Source organism: Pinus tabuliformis, chromosome 1_1 (assembly GCF_031772625.1).
Source record: "Pinus tabuliformis cultivar Carrire ecotype Pingquan chromosome 1_1, CPIR1, whole genome shotgun sequence".
Classification (NCBI taxonomy): domain Eukaryota; kingdom Viridiplantae; phylum Streptophyta; class Pinopsida; order Pinales; family Pinaceae; genus Pinus; species Pinus tabuliformis.
The window spans coordinates 291699058-291720922 of NC_142297.1; the positions used below are offsets into that span (position 1 = coordinate 291699058).

Below are 21865 nucleotides of genomic sequence, written 5' to 3' on the forward strand. Positions count from 1 at the left end.
TTTATTTATCCCTATATATATATTATCACATGAGGGATTTACATCACTACATTACCATGGACCCAATACCATGGTTTCCGAAATACAAGGGAATATGGAAAAACCCCACAACTTTACAATATTTAATACTTTTAAAAAAATATCAGGGCTTTGCCGCGAAGCGCCAATGCTGTGCGATGACTATGTTGCACGATCTTCGTCATGCTCCACTGCTCTGCTATGTGGTTCACTTCGTACTTCGTGGCATCCTTTCTACTACGCGTTTCCACAAAACTTGGATTTCTTCCCAAAATTTGCCCAAGTTGGGTTGTGCCCAATAGATAACCTCAACCCAATGGGCCAATATACCATCGCTCTCTTCTAGAAAATGAAGAAATAAAGTGATAGATACAAAAGTTGCTACAGAAAGGGCACATTCGACCAAGTTCCCGACCTTGTGGGAGTAGAATTATACTTGTACAAAAGAAGAATGAGACCTATATACTCTGCATTTATTATCAGGCACTAAATAAAACCACTGTCAAGAATAGGTATCCAAGCCCATAGATTAATGACCTTCTTGACCAGCTCAAGGGGGCCAAGTAAGTTAACAAGATTGATTTTGTTAGTGCCTAATCTACCTCAGGCTGAAGGAAGGCAAGTCTAGGGTAACATCAAACCACACTTAACCTGGTAGCTAGCCCTACCAGGTCGGGAGAGGGCTCTCTCCTTGTCAATCTTAGTTAAAATATGACAATTAGGGCTTGAGATGACTAATAATAGCTATTGATTTTAGGCTAGGTATATTAGGTCAAAGGATTTTGTTTAATTTGATGGTTGGTTGCCGGATCAAATGAAGAAGGTAGCTTTGGGTCCGGGAAATCAACTCAGATTTGCAGGAGGTTCTGTGGGGCGAGGTAGGCAAGTGTTTTGGCACTTTGAATAGAGTGTGAAGGTAAGTCTAAGACCAGTGAGGAGTTGGAGAGGGCATACAAAGTTCATTAGTCCTGTTCAAACAGCAGAAACATAAAAAACTAAATGTATTCTCAAGGAAGAGCACTGAATATCAATGGATTCCACCTATCTTTCTGGATTCATTTAGTTATGAAGAAAGAAATAGATGCTAGAACATATAACACATAAGAGAAACTAAATAACAAAGGAAGAAACCATGCCAAGACACATTACCACAAGAATCCCACAAAATGCTGCAAAACCCTGGTTCATTTCCTTGCCAAACTGCAGAAGTGCTTTACAATGAAGCTCAAAGCATCCACAAGAGTCCAACCTTGACAAATGATTAAATAAGTACATGATATAGGCATCAAACCACCTATGCTAGCCATCAGGGGTCGAATCCATGAGTCAAGGAGCTGTTTCAACAACATCTAAACTAGGAACTAGAAAATAGGCACTGGAACAACTTGCCTCTAAAACTATGGAAACTCATTCATCCAACCTCAAACTACCTCTAACTGATGTATCTACCCCCTCAAGTAATTTTTCATCATATTTACATCATATTACATCATATTACATCATTAATTTACCAAGGAGAAAAGAAAAAGTCAACTGATAGTCAAACTAGGCGAAATTCTGAGTTTTTAGGCAAAATTGGCAAAAATTTGCCTGATGCGCAATGCCTTGAGCCTGATGCGCAATGCCACTTCAAGGCTGATTTTGAAGGCCTTCCACTTCACCAAATCAGGCCCAAGATAGCTTGTTGGAAAGCTCTGCCTGTCTAGTTTCTGGAACACTTTGAATTTTTTGATTTGGAGTTGATTTTCCCCTCCAAAAATCATTTCTCCCAAGACTAGTTCCTGTGGGTCCAAAAAGTGGTAGAGAGGGAATTTTTTGGGTGTTTTTTTTCCCTTTAGGTGACCCAGATCTCCTCCAAATTTTATGAAACGTTTTGGGTTTCATTGTTTTTCCATGAGCAATCCAAAAATGCAAGCCATTTTGCAAAATACTGAGCCAAATCAATGCATATCACCGGTCTGATGCACAGCGCCAACCCTCTGATGCACAGCGCCAGAAACATGGTTTTCTCCTTCCTTTGCTCAATTTTCCTCCAAATCGCGATTTTGACTCTTCAAAGATGTTTTGCACAATGAAATCGATGGCTAACATGAATTCATTCTATAGATGGATGCACTTTAATTTTTCCTCATTGCAAACCCACTTTTATAAAGTCTTAGTCACTTTTCTTCAAAAACTCTATTTTTCATTTGAAATTTGACTTTTTCCTCACCATTTGATGGACTGATGCATTTGGTGCTTGTGTTTTTGCAGTGGCTGGAGTTGGCAAGGTGACCAAGAGCAGCTGCTGAACTTATTACATATAAAAGCACTTAAATTACATGAAATTTGTACATGAAATGGAAAAAACTCTGTTTTCACCTCAAAACAGAGTTTTGAGGTAAAACAAATTTATTGAGCATATCAATAGTAAATTCATGATTCTATGAACCTATTAATCCTCCTCATTGGCCTGCTGACGTTTTATTCAATTTTGGATGACCAAAATGACAAACCCTAGACCTAGTGAGACTAAAACCCTAAAACTGAATTTTATAAATAAAATGAAACAGGATGATAGTAAATGACCTGAAAAGTATGAGCAGAGGTCAACAAGATATATGTCATGAGGGAGAAAATCTGAATTGAATCATACCATCAGTTGATCCATGACCTAATTGAATGCAAGTGATCGGATGAGACACCTAATATGCGTGCAAAAGAGAAATTTGATCACTGATGGAGGTATGAAGATACCGACACTAACATTGGCTCCAATGGGGATGGTAGCTCCTGGGAGGTGCCAAGAACCACATATCTTTGGAAAAACAAATAAGTGCCTTCATCCATTGGGAAATATGGAGTCAATAACTTTAGAACACCCAAAACAAATGCCTTGACTCAAGACTGACTCAACTATGACTCAACAACTGACACTAAATAACTAAAGACTGAAGTCAAACATTCAACTTTATAGCCTTCAATTCGAGCCCCAAGCTGAATGAATGATGACAGTGCAAACTTTGCAATGAAAGAAATAAAATGGTATGTACAATGACAAAATGTGATACCAGAAAACTTCTCAGAAATAGTACCGTTTTAGAAGCCGACCATTTACCGGCCCTCCTGGACAATCTTCCCCGTTCATTTCTTTGAGTAGAAAAGCATTTTGACCTCTATATGCAGCAATTCTGTATGGTACCTTCCACAGGTTCTCGAACTTTCCGTTGCCTTTATCCTCGTTTTTAGCATCCCATCTTAGCACTATGTCTTCAATCTAAAATTTGTCCCCCTTTGCCTTCCAATCATAAATCTTCTTAATTTTCTCTTTCAACCTGAAGGTATTCTGAAAAACTTCCTCTCTCGTCTGCTGTAAATGGATCATTTGGCTTATTCTTCGTTGAAAATGATCTTCCTCGCTACCAGCTTCCTGCAGAAGTTTAACAATCGGGACTGCGAGAGATGTCGGGAATATCGTGTCAATACCATATACAATCTCGAACAGAGACATTCCAATTGACTTCTTTTGGCTTACTCTATCCGCCCATAGTGCATTAACCAATTTTTTTATGCCAACTCTTCTTATTGGTTTCCATCAGCTTTTTAATGATGTTGACCAATAATTTGTTTGAAGATTCAGCCAATCCATTGCCTTATGGATAATATGCAGTAGAATGTCCCAAGGCAATTTTGTATTTGCTACAAAATTCAATCATATTTTTGCACTTGAAAGCAGCTACGTTATCTGTAATAAGTTTGTTAGGACAGCCAAAACGTGACAAAATATTATTTTCAAGAAACTGAATTATTACCGAGTCTGTAGCCTGTCGAGTGGGGATTGCCTCAATCCACTTTGTGAAATAATCTGTTGCTGTCAAGATCCACTTGTGTTGAGTTGAAGATGTGGGATGAATTTCTCCAATAAAATCTAGGCCCCATTGTTGAAACAGTGCACTAACTTCGACTGGCTTGAGAGGTAGAGGCTGCAACTTTCTCCTTCCCTGAAAACTCTGGCATTCATTACAGCTTGTGAAAGTTTTAGAAACATCAACAAACAGGGTAGGCCAATAGTACCCTGCTCTCAAAATTTTGTTAGCCATCGTCTTCCAAAATAAGTGACCTCCACAGTCTCCCTTATGAAAATCTCTCATGACTTGTTTTGCTTCCTCTTCGATCAAACAATTTAGCGAAATGCCTCTGGGATCCTTCCAATAAAGTGCATTGTTCAAAATACAAAATCTAGAAGCCTTCAATTTCAAATTTATACCTTTATTTTTAGCCATCCTCAGCAGTGGTGAAAGGTGCTGAAGCATGTATACAATATTTGAATACCAAGGAGAATGGAGAAAAATTTCAGATACCTGAATCAGCGAACTATCTTCATCTTCTTTAGACATGGCTGCAATCAGGTTTATGTCCAATGCATGTAAATTAGACTCTGCCATCAACTTTGCTAGACCCTGCCCCTTGATTAGCTTTGTTGGCTTTATTTCCAAGTCATATTCTAGCAATGCTGCAATCCATTTTCCTCACCTCCCTTCCGGATCTATTTGTACCAAAACATCTTTGACCGCTGCATTAGGGACATAAGCAAGAATATGAGAGTGCAGAATATATACCTGGAAATCTTTCAAAGCTTTCACAAAGGCGAGAGCTTGCTTCTCAATGATGTTATATTTCAAGGCTGCATCTCTTATTGTCCTACTGAAAAAGGAAATTGGATTTTCAAGCTGATCCCTTTTCTACATTAAAACTGTTGCCATAGTATGTTCAGAAGCGAATGAAAATAATATAAAATCCCGTGAATAATCCAAACTGATCAAAATCGGGGCTGAAGAAAGAGCCAACTTTACCAGGTTAAAAGACTTCATAGCTTCTTCGATCCACTTGACCACACTATCCTTCTTCAACATATTTGTAATTTCCCTCAAGTGTTCAACTAGATTAGGCACAAAACAATGTAAGAAGTTCATCTTACCGTTAAATGCTTGGATCTCTTTCTTATTATGAGGAAAATCTATTTTCTGTATAGCTTCCACTCTAGCAGGATCGATGCAGATTCCTTCTTTTGATATTATGTGACCGAGAAGCTTCCCCTCATCCATGGCAAACAATCTATTTTTGGGATTGAGTGATATTCCATATTTTCTGCAACGCTGAAAAACAATTTTCAGATGGTAAAGATGCTCTTCATCTAAATTTGAAAAGACAGTCAAATCATCAAGATACACTACTAAAAATACATCTTTCTCATTTGCGAAGGCAATGTCCATGGCATGCTGGAATGTTGCTCCAGTATTCTTTAAATTGAATGGCATCTTGGCATAGTGGAATGTTCCCCAAAGAGTGGTGAATGTCATCTTGTCCTTGTCATCTTCATGAACCAAGATTTGATTGTAGCCGGAATACCCATCGAGCAACGACATACGATATGTTCCAACTACTCTTTGGAGTATGTGGTCCATTTTCAGCAACGGGTAGTTATCTTTCAATGACACTTTATTCAAATTTCTGAAATCTATCCATAATCTAATCTCACCTGTCTTCTTTCTCACGGGGACCAAATTGGAGATCCAATCTGAAAATCTTATTGGAACAATTATACCAGCCTTGTACAATCGATTCACCTCCTTTTCTATTGATGGCAGCAATTTCGGATTTATCCTTCTCAGCTTTTGGTGAAATGGCTTAATTGGAATGATATTCTGAATTATACTTTTATCATACTCCTTTAAATATGTATAGTCCCATGCAAATACATCAGAAAATGAAGACAATAAACTAATGTATTTAGCTTTTACCTGAGGAGGTAATGCCTTTGACAACTTCACCATCTTTGGATTCTCGGCTATTCCGATATTGACATCTTCAACACCCTTCTCGGTTGGCACTAAGCTTAGTTTTCGGGCTACATCATCTTGATGAAATAATTCCTCTAAAGGTATAAGGCCTTTAGGGATGGCATTATCTTTCAACTGTAAGACTTCCATCTGATTTACCTCTATTTCTGATTCACCATCATCTTGCTCACCATCTATAGAAGTATCTTTATATTTTCCTTCATTTTGCAGAAAATCCTCAATCTCTTTGTCATCTTGAAACACCTGCCAATATCTTAGATTATCAGGGATAGTTGGGCGATGTTTCACATGAATTCAAAATTATTGTTTGAATTCATTGGGATCTTTAAGTTACTTGCAGTTGTGGCAAGAGAATCTGCAATAACATTTTGTGTACGAGGGACACATGTCAAAGTATAATTTGGAAACAACCTCAAAATATCTAGAACCGCATTACGGTAAGCCCTCATTCGGGGATGTTTGGCTTGGTATTCACCCTTGACTTGTTTGATTACTAATTCGGAGTCGCCATAAACTGAAATTCTCTTTGCATTCAACTTCTTGAGTATTTTCAAGCCTGCAATCAATGCCTCATACTCGGCTTCATTATTGGAACAATCAAAAGCCAATTTATATGAACAAACTCTTACATTACTTGGGACTTTATTTGGTAGGAATACAGGGTTGTGTATACAAATCCCAATCCTTGCACCATCCTTACTTACTGCTCCATCAAAATCCATACTCCACAAACCAACTTCTTCCTCCAAGTGCTAAAATTCTGCCTGCTCTTCTACCTTTGGCTGCTGTCCATCAATCTTATGTTGTTGGCGGAATGTAGACTGTTCAACAGTACTTTCAAGCCTTTGTCTCTCTTGATCAAGTACTGCCCTTAAATTTTCTGTTATCTCTGGAATATCTTCCACTTCAATTAGTTGACTATTTACATCATTAAAACCAATGTTAGAATAAAGAACAAAAGATTCTAGACCTGTATGTACATAGTTAATTGGATGATTCAAAGGTTTCTCCTTGCTTGTATCATATACTTCATCTTCTTTTCCCCGTATAATTTTCTCAGCTGACCAAACATGGGAATAATGGCATAGGAGAAATCTAATTGCAATGTCCCTTCCAATTTTGGACCCCACGACCTAGATAAAAGCATGCCAAATCTCAGGGGAATGTCGGCCACAACTACATCCATGAGAACATTCTTTTTTGCAATCTGATCTAAAGTCACAACCAAATCCTTAATAAAATCAATACATCTGACCCTACCAGAATCAAAGGAATAAAGATCATGATACTTGCGAGTGATGTCCAAACCCAATTTTTCCATAATTGCCTTTGGCATTAGGTTGTGAGATGCTCTTGAATCAAACATGTGTTGTGCAAGACATAATTATGCAATCTAAGGCTGATGTAAAACGGGGTTAATTCACTATCCTCAGATTGACCTTCTAATGTCGGACCAAAAATAAGCTCGGGTTGGTCATCTTCCACATTAACCATATCAGACAAGGGATCTACATTCAAAATCTTTGACACTTGACTCTTATAACTGCTATTCTTCATTAATTCAGTCAAAGATATCGACACTTTTAACTTAGAAATATCATTCTCTAAGCTAAAGGCTATAGTTTTATCTACCTCTTCGACCGATGCATCCTTCTTTTTAGACTTTTCCTTTACTGCACTTGGCTGATTTGACTTTTCATTTGCAAATTGCACTTTGCTGGAAGTAGGATCTGCTGACTCCTTTCCTTTTTTCTGAACATTTGGAGAATCATTCTTTGGTTGTGCTACTTCCTTCCGCTTTTGAATTAGGTTGATGGTACATCCCTGCTCCTGAGTGAATACTGTCTTTGCTGCGCTGTCAATGCATTCATATATCCCCTCTGATATTCATCTGATTCTTCCTCTAGGACTGTTTCATTGGCTAGTATAAAATCCTCATCTTTTTGTACAACCAGGCTTTCTGAATATTCCTCATCCTCCGTGATATAAATAGGTAAACCATCTGCTGTAAAAAAGTGATTCTCCTCTCCTATTGGATTCTCATCATCCTCTGACTCTGGGCCATGCACATAGTTCTATTGTAGAGGTGTTTTGACTTGTTGTTGTGCTGCTTGATATTGTGCTCTTTGCTCCCACTGTTAAATCCTGAACTGTGGCTACTGCTGACCACGAAAATTTGGATTTCTGATTTGTGCCTTGGGCTTATCTGCAATTGTGGATCTATCAAACATTTCTCAATTTTATGAAGCAAATGATCAGAGGAAGATGATTCTTCATTTATGGTCACTTTCTTCTCGGTCTTTGTCCTAGCTCTCTTAGCTGGCAGATTTGCCTCCACACTCAATGCAATTTTCTGCATATCCTCCAATGTAGCAGGATCTCGTTCTCTTAATTGGTAAGCCATGTCGAGATCAAAGCCATTGGGAAATTTTTTCAAAGCCAGCCTCATCGGAGGCTTGATATCAGCTGGAATAGCATTATAGACAATATTGAATCTTACACAGTAATCCTAGACACTTTCACCAACATTCCTCTTTATATTTTCATACTCAGAAAGAATTTGGAGTGGATTTTTCTTTACCTCCCAACGATCCAGAAATTGTCTATGAAGAACCGACAATGTATTGATAGTCCCTACGGGAAGTGCTCTGAACCACTTTCGCACCTCGCCTCCAAAACTTTGCACAAATAATCGCATGGTCACATTCTCTTCATCTATCTCATGAAGATCAAAGAAGTCGTTCATCCTGTCAACATGTTGCTGCACTGTGATACCTTGGGTAGCATCAAACAATGGAATTTTACTTTGGTAATCAGCAGGCATAGCATCCAAGTTTTGTGGCAAAATGAGAGGTGCATATCTAGCAGCCATTGCTCGAGGTGGATTGGAAGCTGGCCTTGGAGAAGCAGGAGGATTTATAACAACAACAACAGTCGATGTGATGGGTGTATGAGGTGTCAAAGGAGGAGAAGAGATGACAGATGTTTGAGGTGTTGAAGGGGGAGAAGAGACAACACATCTCTGATCGGATATGGTAGGTTGCACAAGAAGAGTGGGGATAAACTGAGGTTGAGAATGAACTTTAGAACTAGACAAGACAATAGATGAACCAAGAGTAGTAGATGCATATTCTAAGAGCTTGGGAATATTGGTAGCCACAATAGATGTTTGAAGTGAATTCAAAATATAAGCATTAATTGATCTATTCGCTCTTTCAGTTTTAAGATATTGGACAAATTCCAGATTTAAAACAGTATTACCAATCACACTTTCAGATTTAGTTTCAAACAAAGATAGATCAAAATGTTCATCAAATGGGAGATCTTCGAGATATTGAAATTACAACTGGGCATGAATGAGATCGGAAAACTGGTCTAGGACTCAAAGAACTTTCTTGCCCGAGTATTCTTGGAATGAGATTTGGGTTTTCAAACACGAGAGGAGGATCAGGATCAGAATTGGCCATGGTGTATCTTCTGGAAGCCAATGTGTTGAATTTTTCCCAAATTTCAAATGGACATTACAATCTTTTCAGCCAAATGAATTCTAAACCTATCATCCAAATGATAGTACTGATGCTTACTTATTACGAGAGCTCTAATTACCCTTATCATTACACACTTGCTTAATTAATGCTTTGTTGGTATGGCACTATTACTATTAACCCTTTACCCTTGCCTTACCTTTGATTAAGTTCATACAACCTCACCTTATGACCTAGTAGAACTGTTAGCTCTAGACCACTTGATGAATTGATCTTAGAAGGTACAACTAAAGCCCTCTTCTCATCTCATAAAGTACTGGGGTAATATTTTTTAGATTCGTCCCCAGCGGAGTCACCACTATGTTAGTGCCTAGATCTACCTTAGGCTGAAGGATGGCAAGTCTAGGGTAACATCAAACCACGCTTAACCTGGTAGCTAGCCCTACCAGGTCGGGAGAGGGCTCTCCCCTTGTCAATCTCAGTTAGGATATGGAAATTAGGGCTTGAGATGACTAATAATAACTGCTGATTTTAGGCTAGGTATATTAGGTCAGAGGATTTTGTTTAATTTGATGGCTAGTTGCTGGATCAAATGAAGAAGAAAACTTTGGGTCCAGGAATCAACTCAGATTTGTAGGAGGTTCTGTTGGGCGAGGTAGACAAGTGTTTTGGCACTTTGAATAGAGTGTGATGGTAAGTCTAAGACCAGTGAGGAGTTAGAGAGGGCATGCAAAGTTCATGAGTCCTCTTCAAACAACAGAAAACATTAAAAACTAAATGTATTCTCAAGGCAGAGCACTGAATATCAATGGATTCCACCTATCTATCTGGATGCATTTAGTTATGAAGAAAGAAATAGATGATGGCACATATAACACATAAGAGAAACTAAATAAAAAAGGAAGAAACCATGCCAAGACACATTACCACAAGAATCCCACAAAATGCTGCAAAACCCTAGTTCATTTCCTTGCCAAACTGCAGAAGTGCTTTACAATGAAGCTCAAAGCATCCACAAGAGTCCAACCTTGACAAATGATTAAGAAAGTACATGATATAGGCATCAAACCACCTATGCTAGCCATCAAGGGTCGAATCCATGAGTTAAGGAGCTGTTTCAACAACATCTAAACTAGGAACTATAAAATAGGCAGTGGAACAACTTGCCTCTAAAATTATGGAAACTGATCCATCCAACCTCAAACCACCTCTAACTGATGTATATACCCCCTCAAGTCATTTTTCATCATATTACATCATTAATTTACCAAGGAGAAAAGAAAAAGTTAACTGATAGTCAAATTAGGCGAAATTCTGAGTTTTTAGGCAAAATTGGCAAAAAATTGCCTGATGCGCAGCGCCGTGAGCTTGATGCACAACACCACTTCAAGGCTGATTTTTAAGGCCTTCCGTTTCACCAAATTAGGACCAAGATAGCTTGTTGGAAAGCTCTGCCTGTCTAGTTTTTGGAACACTTTGAATTTTTTGATTTGGAGTTGATTTGGCTCTCCAAAAATCATTTATCCCAAGACTGGTTCCTGTGGGTCCAAAAGTGGCAGAGAGGGAATTTTGTGGGTGTCTTTTGCCCTTTAGGTGACCCAAATATCCTCCAAATTGTATGGAACTTTCTGGGTTTCATTGCTTTTCCATGAGGAATCCAAAAATGCAAGCCATTTTGTAAAACACTGAGCCAACTCAATGCGCAGTGCCAGTCTGATGCGCAGCGCCAACCCTCTGATGCACAATGCCAGGCAAAATTGCTACAAAAACAGGGTTTTCTCCTTCCTTTGCTTGATTTTCCTCCAAATCGCGATTTTGAATCTTCAAAGATGTTTTGCACAATGAAATGGATGGCTAACATGAATTCACTTTATAAATGGATGCACTTTAATTTTTCCTCATTGCAAACCCACTTTTATAAAGTCTTAGTCACTTTTCTTCAAAAACTCTGTTTTTCATTTGAAATTTGACTTTTTCCTCACCATTTGATGGACTGATGCATTTGGTGCTTGTGTTTTTGCAGTGGCTGGAGTTGGCAAGGTGACCAAGAGCAGCTGCTGAACTTATTACATATAGAAACACTTAAATTACATGAAATTTGTACATGAAATGGAAAAAACTCTGTTTTCACCTCAAAACAAAGTTTTGAGGTAAAACAAATTTATTGAGCATATCAACAATAAATTCATGATTCTATGAACCTATTAATCCTCCTCATGTGCCTGCTGACCCTTTATTCAATTTTGGATGACCAAAATGACAAACCCTAGACCTAGTGAGACTAAAACCCTAAAACTGATTTTTGTAAATAAAATGAAACAGGATGACAGTAAATGACCTGAAAAGTATGAGCAGAGGTCAACAAGATATATGTCATGAGGGAAAAAATCTGAATTGAACCCTACCATCAGTTGATCCAAGGCGAGCCTTTCTGAGTTGTTGGTTATGCCCTTCGGGTTGACAAATGTTGTTGCAACTTTTATGATGCTGATGGATGACATCTAGTGGCCCTTCACCAAATCGTTCGTGGTCGTATATCTGGACGACATCCTCATTTTCAACAAGAGGGTGGAAGAACACTTGTAACATATTCGACATGTCCATAAAACCCTGCGGAAACACAAACTATATGCCCACTTGGAGAAATGAATCTTTGGAATGAACCAAGTCCAACATCTAAGTTACATCATTGATGAGCAAGGCATGCATGTGGATCCGGCTAAGATCCAAGTCATTTGAGATTGGTTAGCCCCAACCACTCTAAGAGAGCTTCACAACCTTTTGGGCCTTGCCAATTTCCATCGAAGGTTCGTGTTGGGATGCTCTCATATCACTTGGCCTTTTAGTCAAGTTACCAGAGACACATCGAAAGTAATGTTTTTATGGTCTGAGTTCCAACGGAGGGCGTTCATTGAGCTGAAGCACCACTTTTTCTCTACATTAGTACTCACATTTCCAGACCTACAACAACAATTTGAAATTGAGACAAATGGCTATGACTATGCTATTGGTGTAGTTCTCACCTAGCAAGCCCATTTGGTGGCCTATCATAGTGAGTCACGCTTTGATACAATTCAGAAATATCCCACATACAATAAAGATGCGTATTTCATAATGCAGGCTTCTCGATAGTGGAAACATTATATTTCAATAAAGGAGGCAATCATCCAAACATATTACCGACCTTTTGGGTTTATATAAACACAATGAAAGGTGCAGAACATCTTTCATTAGAAACGGTCCACATATATGCAAAAATTTCATTTAAACATTGAGTAGAAGAATGACAACACCAATAATGTTTCATACTGCCTTTGTCGGCCACCAGTTTTGGCATTGACCACTGTTCTCATCTCTTGTGGACACGAGAAATCTGGATGGCCACAACCTTAGAACAATGATCCAAAATTTTCCACCACATACCCGATGTTGATGGATGGAAAGTAAGATCCAGACTTCCACCTCCAGGACACACTATTATGCTGCCTAAGACACCTTTGTGTTCCTTCAAGCGAGTGTGCCAAGATGATTTGGGAGACGCACTACAGTCGGGTTGCATGGCATTTTGGTGTAGAAATGATAGTGGCAGTACTGCATAAGTATTTCTATTGGCCAAATCTCTAAGAGGACATTGTAAAATTTATCAAGTCTTGCACTACATGTGCCATCGCCATATTAAGAAGAAAGGCATGTATACTCCTCTGCCTACTCCTAGCCAACCTTGGGATCCATCTCCATGGGATATATTTGTGGCCTTCATTCTACCAAGCACGGCAATTATTGTGTATTTGTGGTCACTGACAAATTTTCTAAGAGGGCCATATTGGTTTCCTTCAAGAAGAGTATCACAGCAGATGCCACTGCCAAATGCTTCTTTGAACGTGTGGGTACATTTTGGGATTCTGCAAACCATAATTTAAAATTGGGATAGTAGGTTCCTAAGTGCATTATCGTTGAGCCTCTAGTCACTGTTAGACTCTAGGATCATCAAGTCAACTTCATTCCACACCCAGAATGATGGCTAGATAGAGGTCATCAATAGGACGATTCTACACATATTACGCATGTACAACTCTATGTGTCTACAAACATGGGATGAGATTCTTCCTTATGTGAAACACATTTATAATAGGGCTCTATATAGTTCGACTGGCCAATACCCCTTTCAAGTGGGCCTAGGATTTCAATCATTATGTCCCATTGATGTTGAAATGCCTCTTGCAACTACACAAGAAGAATTTTCCCATGTCTAATCCTAAGCTGATAAAGCCACCAGGTTTATTGAATTCAGTAAGTTCACGACATATTGGATAAATCCAATGCCAAGTACAAACAACGCCATGATCAACATGGGTGCCACATAAGTTTCAGGTGGGCAACAAAGTTTGGTTGCATTTATAGAACGAGGGCCTTGTTGAAGGTCATCGGAAGCCTAAAAAACTATCATACGGGCCTTATACCACCACCACAATTATGGAAGACAACACTTTCAATCTCAATATACCCCCATTCCTTGGCTTGCACCACGTATTTAATGTGGACCGACTTCGGCCATACTTTCCACCATTGCTAGAGACATCAGACATTATTGAACAACTGACACCAACAGAACTCAACCCAAACTACATTGAAAACGCCACAACTGATCGAATCATGGACACACCGATCAATAAAACTTACCAACAGAGGATTCAACTGTATCGAGTTGTCAAAGTTTACCACCTCCTATGCCAAGGCAAGTGGTTTATCACAGACCAAGTTCAGAAAAAGTTTCCTTATCTCATAGAAGCACTCAACACAATGGGGACCATTACTTCCTAACAGAGGAGGATTGATTCAAGTGGATGTTGGTGGCCACTCACCTATTCCACTTGGACCCTAACACTGTTTCCTTTCAGTTTCTTTAATTCTAGCATAACTTTATATTTTTTGCATTTTTTTATGTCCTAAACATGTGGAGTCATGTTAAGGCCTTAAACGACGTTTCTTTTGGAAAATGTGCCAAGCCTATAGCCCATTGGGCGAGGGATTGTCAAGAAATTTTGTATTCCTCAGATAGATCTTTCTAACGAGGTATCATGCGCGCCAAACAGAGATCATATGCAAAAATTATAACCCCGAAAAATTGGTGTTCCAACTTATCCTAACGGGGCCCACAAAATTTTGGTGCTTCATCTTCTAGGGTTAGGTTCTTTCATGTTTAGGGTTTTCCATTGTTTCTCAATAATAAAAAGGCGCCCAAGCCTCATGGTAATACAATTCAAAAGGCATGTAACCGCCACATCTCTTCTCAGAGATAAGCTACCATCACCCGAGCTTGTTTGTTTCTATTATGTATGTAAGCAATTTTCAGTAGTTGTTATTTATTAATTGAAGTTATGTTTTATTGTATCTCTATATTTTGGTTTGAATCTGTATTTATTTCTGTTCCTTCTTGAATCTAGATCAAACTTCCTCATTGCAAATTCACATCTCAACTAATTCAAGTTGACAATTATAGTAGGGACAACAATTTCATTACATATTCATAGTTCTTTGGTGTTGCATAGACTTCAAGTGGATCTTCTTCTTGATATGATTTGATTTTTGATGTATGGGTGTAGTGGATGGATCAAGGGTGATGTCATATAAGCATGGTCCTGGGTTTTGCATGGGTTGCATAGCTATAGCTAAGCAAATTTGGAATTCCCCCAGTTTTTACCTCTTAATCCAATGAACATTTTTTTAAAAGATAATGAGAAATTTAATTCATAATTTTTTTTGTTTTACACACATCATTTACATAAAAATAGAGTATCTGAAAGGGAAAATCTAATCATGGAAGGAACTTCTAACATCCAAAAAGATAAAAAAGGCAAGTTTCCCTTATATCTAATCTAATATATCTATAAGTATAAAATTTCCAAAAAATTATCCAAAATATCACAACATTTAATAAACATTCCAACTAATTGAGGTAGTCTAGAGGATATTTCTCTCTTCAATGTCCCTTGACAAAGAGAAAATTGGATCACTAAGATTAGACAAGTGTTTCTTCACATCAACAACTATATTACTAGATGAAGAGGGCTCCAATTACTGTTGGTTAGGGGTTAATTATAGGTCCTCAATCTATTGACAAAGGTTGGATAATTCATCTTCAATTTTTTGCATAGGGCATTAATTTTCAATAAGCATTCCCTTAGTGGATGTCACACTAGAGACCAACTGATTGTATTCCAACTATAAGGTGGTTATACCTTCATGACATTGATGCATCTACTCAACCAATTACCTCTAAACTTCACCATAATTACAAGTCATGATGGTTGTTCCTTTGGAATTACACTAACTTAAAGACTCTGGATTTTGAAATCGAAAAGTTCAATACCAAATTCCACCACAAACCCTGACTAGGTTGTCCATGAAATTGACTCCTACTTAAAGGGGCATCGATAGGTTTGTCGATGAATTCCATTTCCTACTATGATTTCCCACCTAGAATTATAGCCATGACCAACCTTCATTAAATATATCAGAATCCTCCTAAAAGGCTCCAACTCTTATCCAACATTTCCAACCCAAACTTTATAGCTTCCACAATGAACTGAGAATAGAGGAATCTATAAAGGAGCGAGAGGAGCATCCTAAATAAACCAGATACAGATGTTCATACATACCAAAATGCTAAACTTCCCAAACCATGAACCGAAGGATACAAAATGTTTGCCACTTGAAAACTAGTTATAATTCAATAAACAAGGTGACATTGAGGGTAATGGAGAATTGCATGTCACAACCCAAAATGATTATCTCATCATTAACCTAATTCCTCTAACCAATGAAAATCCAAGCAACGGTACTCGTAGAAGCTTCCATTTTATTTTCATTCTATGTTTAATTATGCATATAAGCATATCTATTTCAAAATAGGCCATCCAAAATTTTAATTTGATTATCAATAACTATTAGTTGGATGTTATAGATTTAACATCCATGAAATATGTTGAAATATTCATAGTAGTATTCACATATAAAGGGTTAAGATTTATCTCCAAGCTAGTTATTCTCTTTTATTTAATTTATCTCAAATTAATTAATTAAAGAAAATATCATATCAACATGTGTCATATTGGGGAGGTGGCATTGATAAGCCATGGTATTGGCGTATGGTATTATAACAAAAACTATTTACAAGTTAAGAATTTCTATGGTAAAGTGGGGGTGAATCTCCATGGTTAAGAATATTACTCAACTCATATAGTAATTCCTTTTATAATTAATAATAATAATAATTTAAATTAAAGTTATATTTTAATTATCTTTTATGATTTTTTAAAGATTTAAGCAACCTGAGATGATGTTTATCATCGGTTGATGCCTATCAATATTTACCAACCATTTAATCTATATGGTTACGCTAGTAAACATATTTCAAATGATTGGAAAAATGACGAAGCAAAAGATCCCTAAAGAGAGCCATGTCTGACATGATAAAAGATAGGCTAACATAGTTTCTCATGGAGTGGATGAGACTAGATATAAGTGTGCACACAAAGACATGATGATCTGGAAGATTACATAGTGGAGACATATTATCCCTTTACTACGAACATGAACAAGTGCATATTGGATGTATAAAATGATTGTTTTTTTTTCACATGAACATGCATGATACTTGAAATTGAGGCTGCATGCAATCTATTATGCCAAGTTGCCCGTTGGTACCAAATTTTTTTGGAACATTGAAGTCTTAAAGGTATCTTATAGTCATTAATAAAAATGGTCCCCAAGGCTGAAGATGAGCCTTTATTGACCAGATTATTCACAATATTGGTATGCTAAAGCAAAACATGACACACCCCAAATGAGTGGAAAATCAATAATATGATTCTAAATTGCTTGATAATATTCTTCAAATGCATTTCCTTGGGAAATAGACTTTCACTGGGCATCTAAGGATAATTTTCGAGTCCTCAATGATTGAAGTTCTTGAAATATTTAGAGCGTCACCCAACATTAAGCCTTGGAAAAGAGCTTAAGCCTTTGCCTATTTGTTTGATCTCAACCCTAGACCCCAAACATAGGTTAACCTAGTTGATCCAATGGGGAAAGGAATAAGAACCTTGATCCCGCCACCCCTAAAACCCTATGGAAATTGAGAACAGGTGCATATATATATATATATATATATATATATATATATATATATATATATATATATTACAACTTGTTTGGAAATAGTACTCACTTTAGTATTCTTTTTTGGGTGAATTTATTTCTCACCAATATTATTTAATTTGGTGAAAGGATTTTTTTTTTGTTAACTATAGATAGTAAATAATAATAAAAAGTTAAAATCCTACATACATGATGTCCATTTGTGGTGAGCATATGTAGCTACAATTTTCACTTTTGATGTGATGTGATCCTTTTAAGGAAGATTACAAAGGTGCCTTTGCTTGTGAGTCAACTAGTGGTTACTCCTTATGTTAATTTGTCATATTGTTATGTTCTGACTAATTTATCATATTGCAAGCACTCTTTGAAAAGAAGGCTAATAATCAAATTCCTAACGAGGTCCTTAACTTTCATACATTCATTGTTTTCTTGAATATAGAGAATACAAAACTGAAGAATCAATTCCAAACTTCTATAGTTGAGAAAATCAGCAAGAATTTTTTCCATAATCTTGTAGATGAATTTTAGGCGTAGGTTAACCTTGTTGACTATTTGGAGGAGGAAGTTGAGGCTCTCTTGGATTTAGAAAACGCTGGATTAAAGAATGAAATTACAAATTGGCGAGGAAACAATCCTAGTGGGCTCATGAGGTTTCCTATTTAAAACACTCTGTGGAAATGTTTCATGAAGAAGTTGCCCCTCTTCAAGAAGAGAACAATAGATTAGTTGATTAACATTAGACACAATGAAGGTTATGATGCATTTCTATTGCAATTGACTAAGAAGAATGAGATTATTCATGACTTGCAAGAGTGCAAACAAAACCATAAATTGGAAGTTAGTCTACTGCAGAATATTGAGAAGAAAACTCATGTTAATGAGCTATAAGGCTTACCTAACACTTGTTCCACCTCTGGTGATCTTAATTGTAGCCTTAATATTAATTTTTTTTTGTTTCACCTAAATTTGAAAAAGACACTACAACTATTAGCTCTCAACTATTAAGAAAAATGGGATATACAGAAAGAGGACTTGAGAACAATGTGCATGGCATTACTATTCCTAATAACTATGAACTTTAAACATCTAGGGCCAATCTTGGATATGCTTCTACTATTGACTGGCTTCCCCACTCCCGATCACTTTGAATCCAGGAAGATGTCATATGTTACATGAGGAAGTCCAATCAAGTTGCTAGAGGATTAATCCCTACTAGCTATGTTGTACAAATTGATGAAATGTTTGATCACGTCATTGCGAATGATAATGTTATTGATGTACATTGGTTTACACTTATTAGTGTAGTTGGATTAGAGCATTTTAATGAACAATATGCATAAGAATCAAAGAAATTTAGCTAAGAACAAGACTTCTTTGAAACCTAGTAGCTTGGCGTTCAACACTTTGCACAAATAATGTAAAAGGTTGAACGAGGTTTCCTTGAAACCTCGTATCTTGGCATTCAACTTGTTGCACAAACAATGTGAAAGGTTGAAACATGGACCCATATTAACCATCACAATCCACTGTGATTAGATTGATGGATGGCCTTTTAATCATTTGAATAGGTGTTTTAAGACTCCATACCATTTTGTATCATAGACTATGTAGTGACACAACATTCCTCCATTTTTTCGTTGATTTCCTTGGAAATGGCCTATTAATGATCAATCGAAAATGACAATCAACCACAAATTTTGACTAGGTTGTTTATTAAGAGAGGTTCAATTGTTGTTGCTCCCTCATTTGTGTTTAAAGGAGGAAAGTTTTATGCTCAGATAAATGTCTTTATGGGTAGAGACTGGATGTAGTTGCTACTTTCCTATTTAGTCAATTAGTTCAATCACACCTTGCTATCTTCTTCATCACTACCTTGATAGTATTTCATTACTTTTGTTTGATAAATGTTGATGGTGATGATGTCCAAACATCTTTTGGAACACTGTTCAAATTAAAGGATAAAGTTGTGCTATGTAATTTGTTTTCCTCCAATCTAAGTTGTCATACTTCATGTTTACTTTCAATGTCTATAGATCTCATTGTTCCTTACTTGGTTGATGGTGGTTTCTTTTGTTTGAAGCCTTTGTTATGGCTTTTTACAACTCCTATTTTTTCTAAAGCTTTTATGAGGTGGTTGTTAGTGTTTTCCTTTCTTGTGCCTTTGAAACATGTTCTACTTATATATCAACAAAGTTTATTGAGTTTTCTTGTCTCTCATCTTCAAAAGTATTTCATACTTCTTGATTGGAACAAGATTTTGTTCTTGCCATGTAATGGATCATTGAGAGATCTACAATTTCAGCTTCCATGTTAGAACTGTCATTTTTATATAGAAAGAAATTTTTCCTAACATTTTTATTTTCTCCACTTATAAGAGTTTGTAGTTAGGTACCATATAATCCAACTAGACATAATATTTCTTAATATTTTCTTAGTTTCACTTAAAAGGGTGTTACCATCCATAATTTGTAATGCTCTCCTCTTCTAATAAACCAACTGTTGCATGTAATCTAAGTAGACTGTTATCTTTCTGATTATCATAACTATATTTAAACTTCATTATTGTATATGAAAGCATTTTTATGTATATTTTATCCAACACGAGTAATACCATATCCTTCTACGACCTTCACTCCTACAACAGACCTCCCTCACATTAGGTCAGATATCATTTTCACTTCTTTTTAGTTTTTCTACCTAAAACGAGGCATACAGTACTTGGATTAAGTTCGCGTCACCTCTGTTGGATATCATCTTAACATTTCTGGCCTTTTCTTAACTGGGATTGACTTGACAAAGCCTCATCTCTGACTTGAAAATACACAATGACTTTGTGCATCTTATTGGGGTTATTCTGTTTATGGAGTGCAAAGATGTATGTAGATCAGGCTTGATTTCGAGCGCACCCCATAAACCGGTGATAGCATGTTAGTCTGACAGCAGCTTGGAAAATGGGTGTGGGATCATTATGCTTTTTCTGGATGATTAGGGATAATCTACCATCTTGACTAAGTAACATATCGTCCTGGTTAACTACCAGTTAAGACTAACAGACTGAGCTCTTGACAAATTGCTTTACAATTTTGTATGCCGCTTGTGCACCAAAAAAGGTGATATTTGATATCAATCTTATGTATCTATAAATTATCGTTTTGTGGCCAGCGCTGCCACTTTTTATTCGATAAATTATTGTTTTATGTTCAGCATTGCGACTTATATCATAAGATCGTGTGGCTGAAGTCATCTTTAAGATGTAGCATATGGGAATGGAACTTAAAACAATTACGATAAGCTCTTACCACCTAAACAATATAAGTGACAAAAGGAATTAGGAATTATCATAAGGCAATCTGTTCTAAGAATGGCGTCCCACACTTCTACTAGAGGACACCAGCATCCATCAAAACCCCAAGACTAAACCATCCAAAATAACGACTTGTTAACAGGTTAAACATTGAGAAGTCAACAGCTCCAGGATAATGGCGTCAAACACTTACAGATCACCAAGCCACCCTTGATATTGCAAAATAGAAAGCACAATCGGACATATATGCAACTAAAAAAAGCAGTCTATCAGCTAGGGCATATACACAACGATAGATACCTGGGAGTGGCGAATTCGTGAAGCTTCCCTCCTGGGGAGAAAATCATAAGTCCAACTTCTGCATCGCAGATCACCGAGAGCTCGTAAGCTTTCTTCAGTAATCCATTCCTGCGCTTGCAAAACGTAACCTGCCTGCTGATGGCGTTCTCGATCCTCTTCACCTGGGTTTTTCCCCTCACCATTTTGTTCCCTCCTCTTTCTTTTTCTTTTTCCCTCCAAGAAAGGACTCACTCCCTGGGAAGGGGAGTAACAGAACAACTTTCACGAAGTATACGAGAGCTAAAATTGAGATCCAATAATGGATTGCATAAACACTCACCGAACTCTCAGATAACCAACTGCGAGCAGGGCGAACAAGATCACTCCATGACTCGTATCATATGATCGTATCTGGAAAATAAAAACGACAATGGCATCATTGTACCTGTATTTCGTCTGAATCTGCCCACGTGGCTTGGTCAATTGTTAGTACAGTTTGCCCCCTCGTCAGCCACATATCATGGTCCTCGCTGTCATACCATTGGACAAAACCTATTGTCTTCGTATCTGTCACGGAATAAAATATATCAATCTGTACCGACCCTCAGTACCAGATACAATGTCAATCAAAACTTTACTTAAATCACGATTATGTAATTAAACTTCGTATTCATTTCCACTTCGTTCACGTGACGAAGAGTACTAGCAGGGGTATTCAGCAGGCAAGCACCATAGCTAGTTAGATAACTTTTAGACTACGGTATCTAAAGGTCTTATCA

General features: G+C 37.3%; 1 protein-coding gene across 2 annotated transcripts in view; it reads right to left on the minus strand.

Moving 5' to 3' along the window:
* Positions 1 to 21425, minus strand: part of LOC149212695 (uncharacterized) — a 132000-nt gene extending 110575 nt beyond the window's left edge. The window contains exon 1 of one of the 2 annotated variants that reach the window (XM_089391892.1): positions 21108 to 21425. In XM_089391892.1, the coding sequence (XP_089248018.1) occupies positions 21108 to 21289 (182 nt within the window). In that variant the 5' untranslated portion in view covers positions 21290 to 21425. The remainder of the gene's footprint in view (positions 1 to 21107) is intronic. The other variant, XM_089391891.1, reaches the window with a different exon arrangement.
* Between the last annotated feature and the right edge of the window lie 440 nt (positions 21426 to 21865).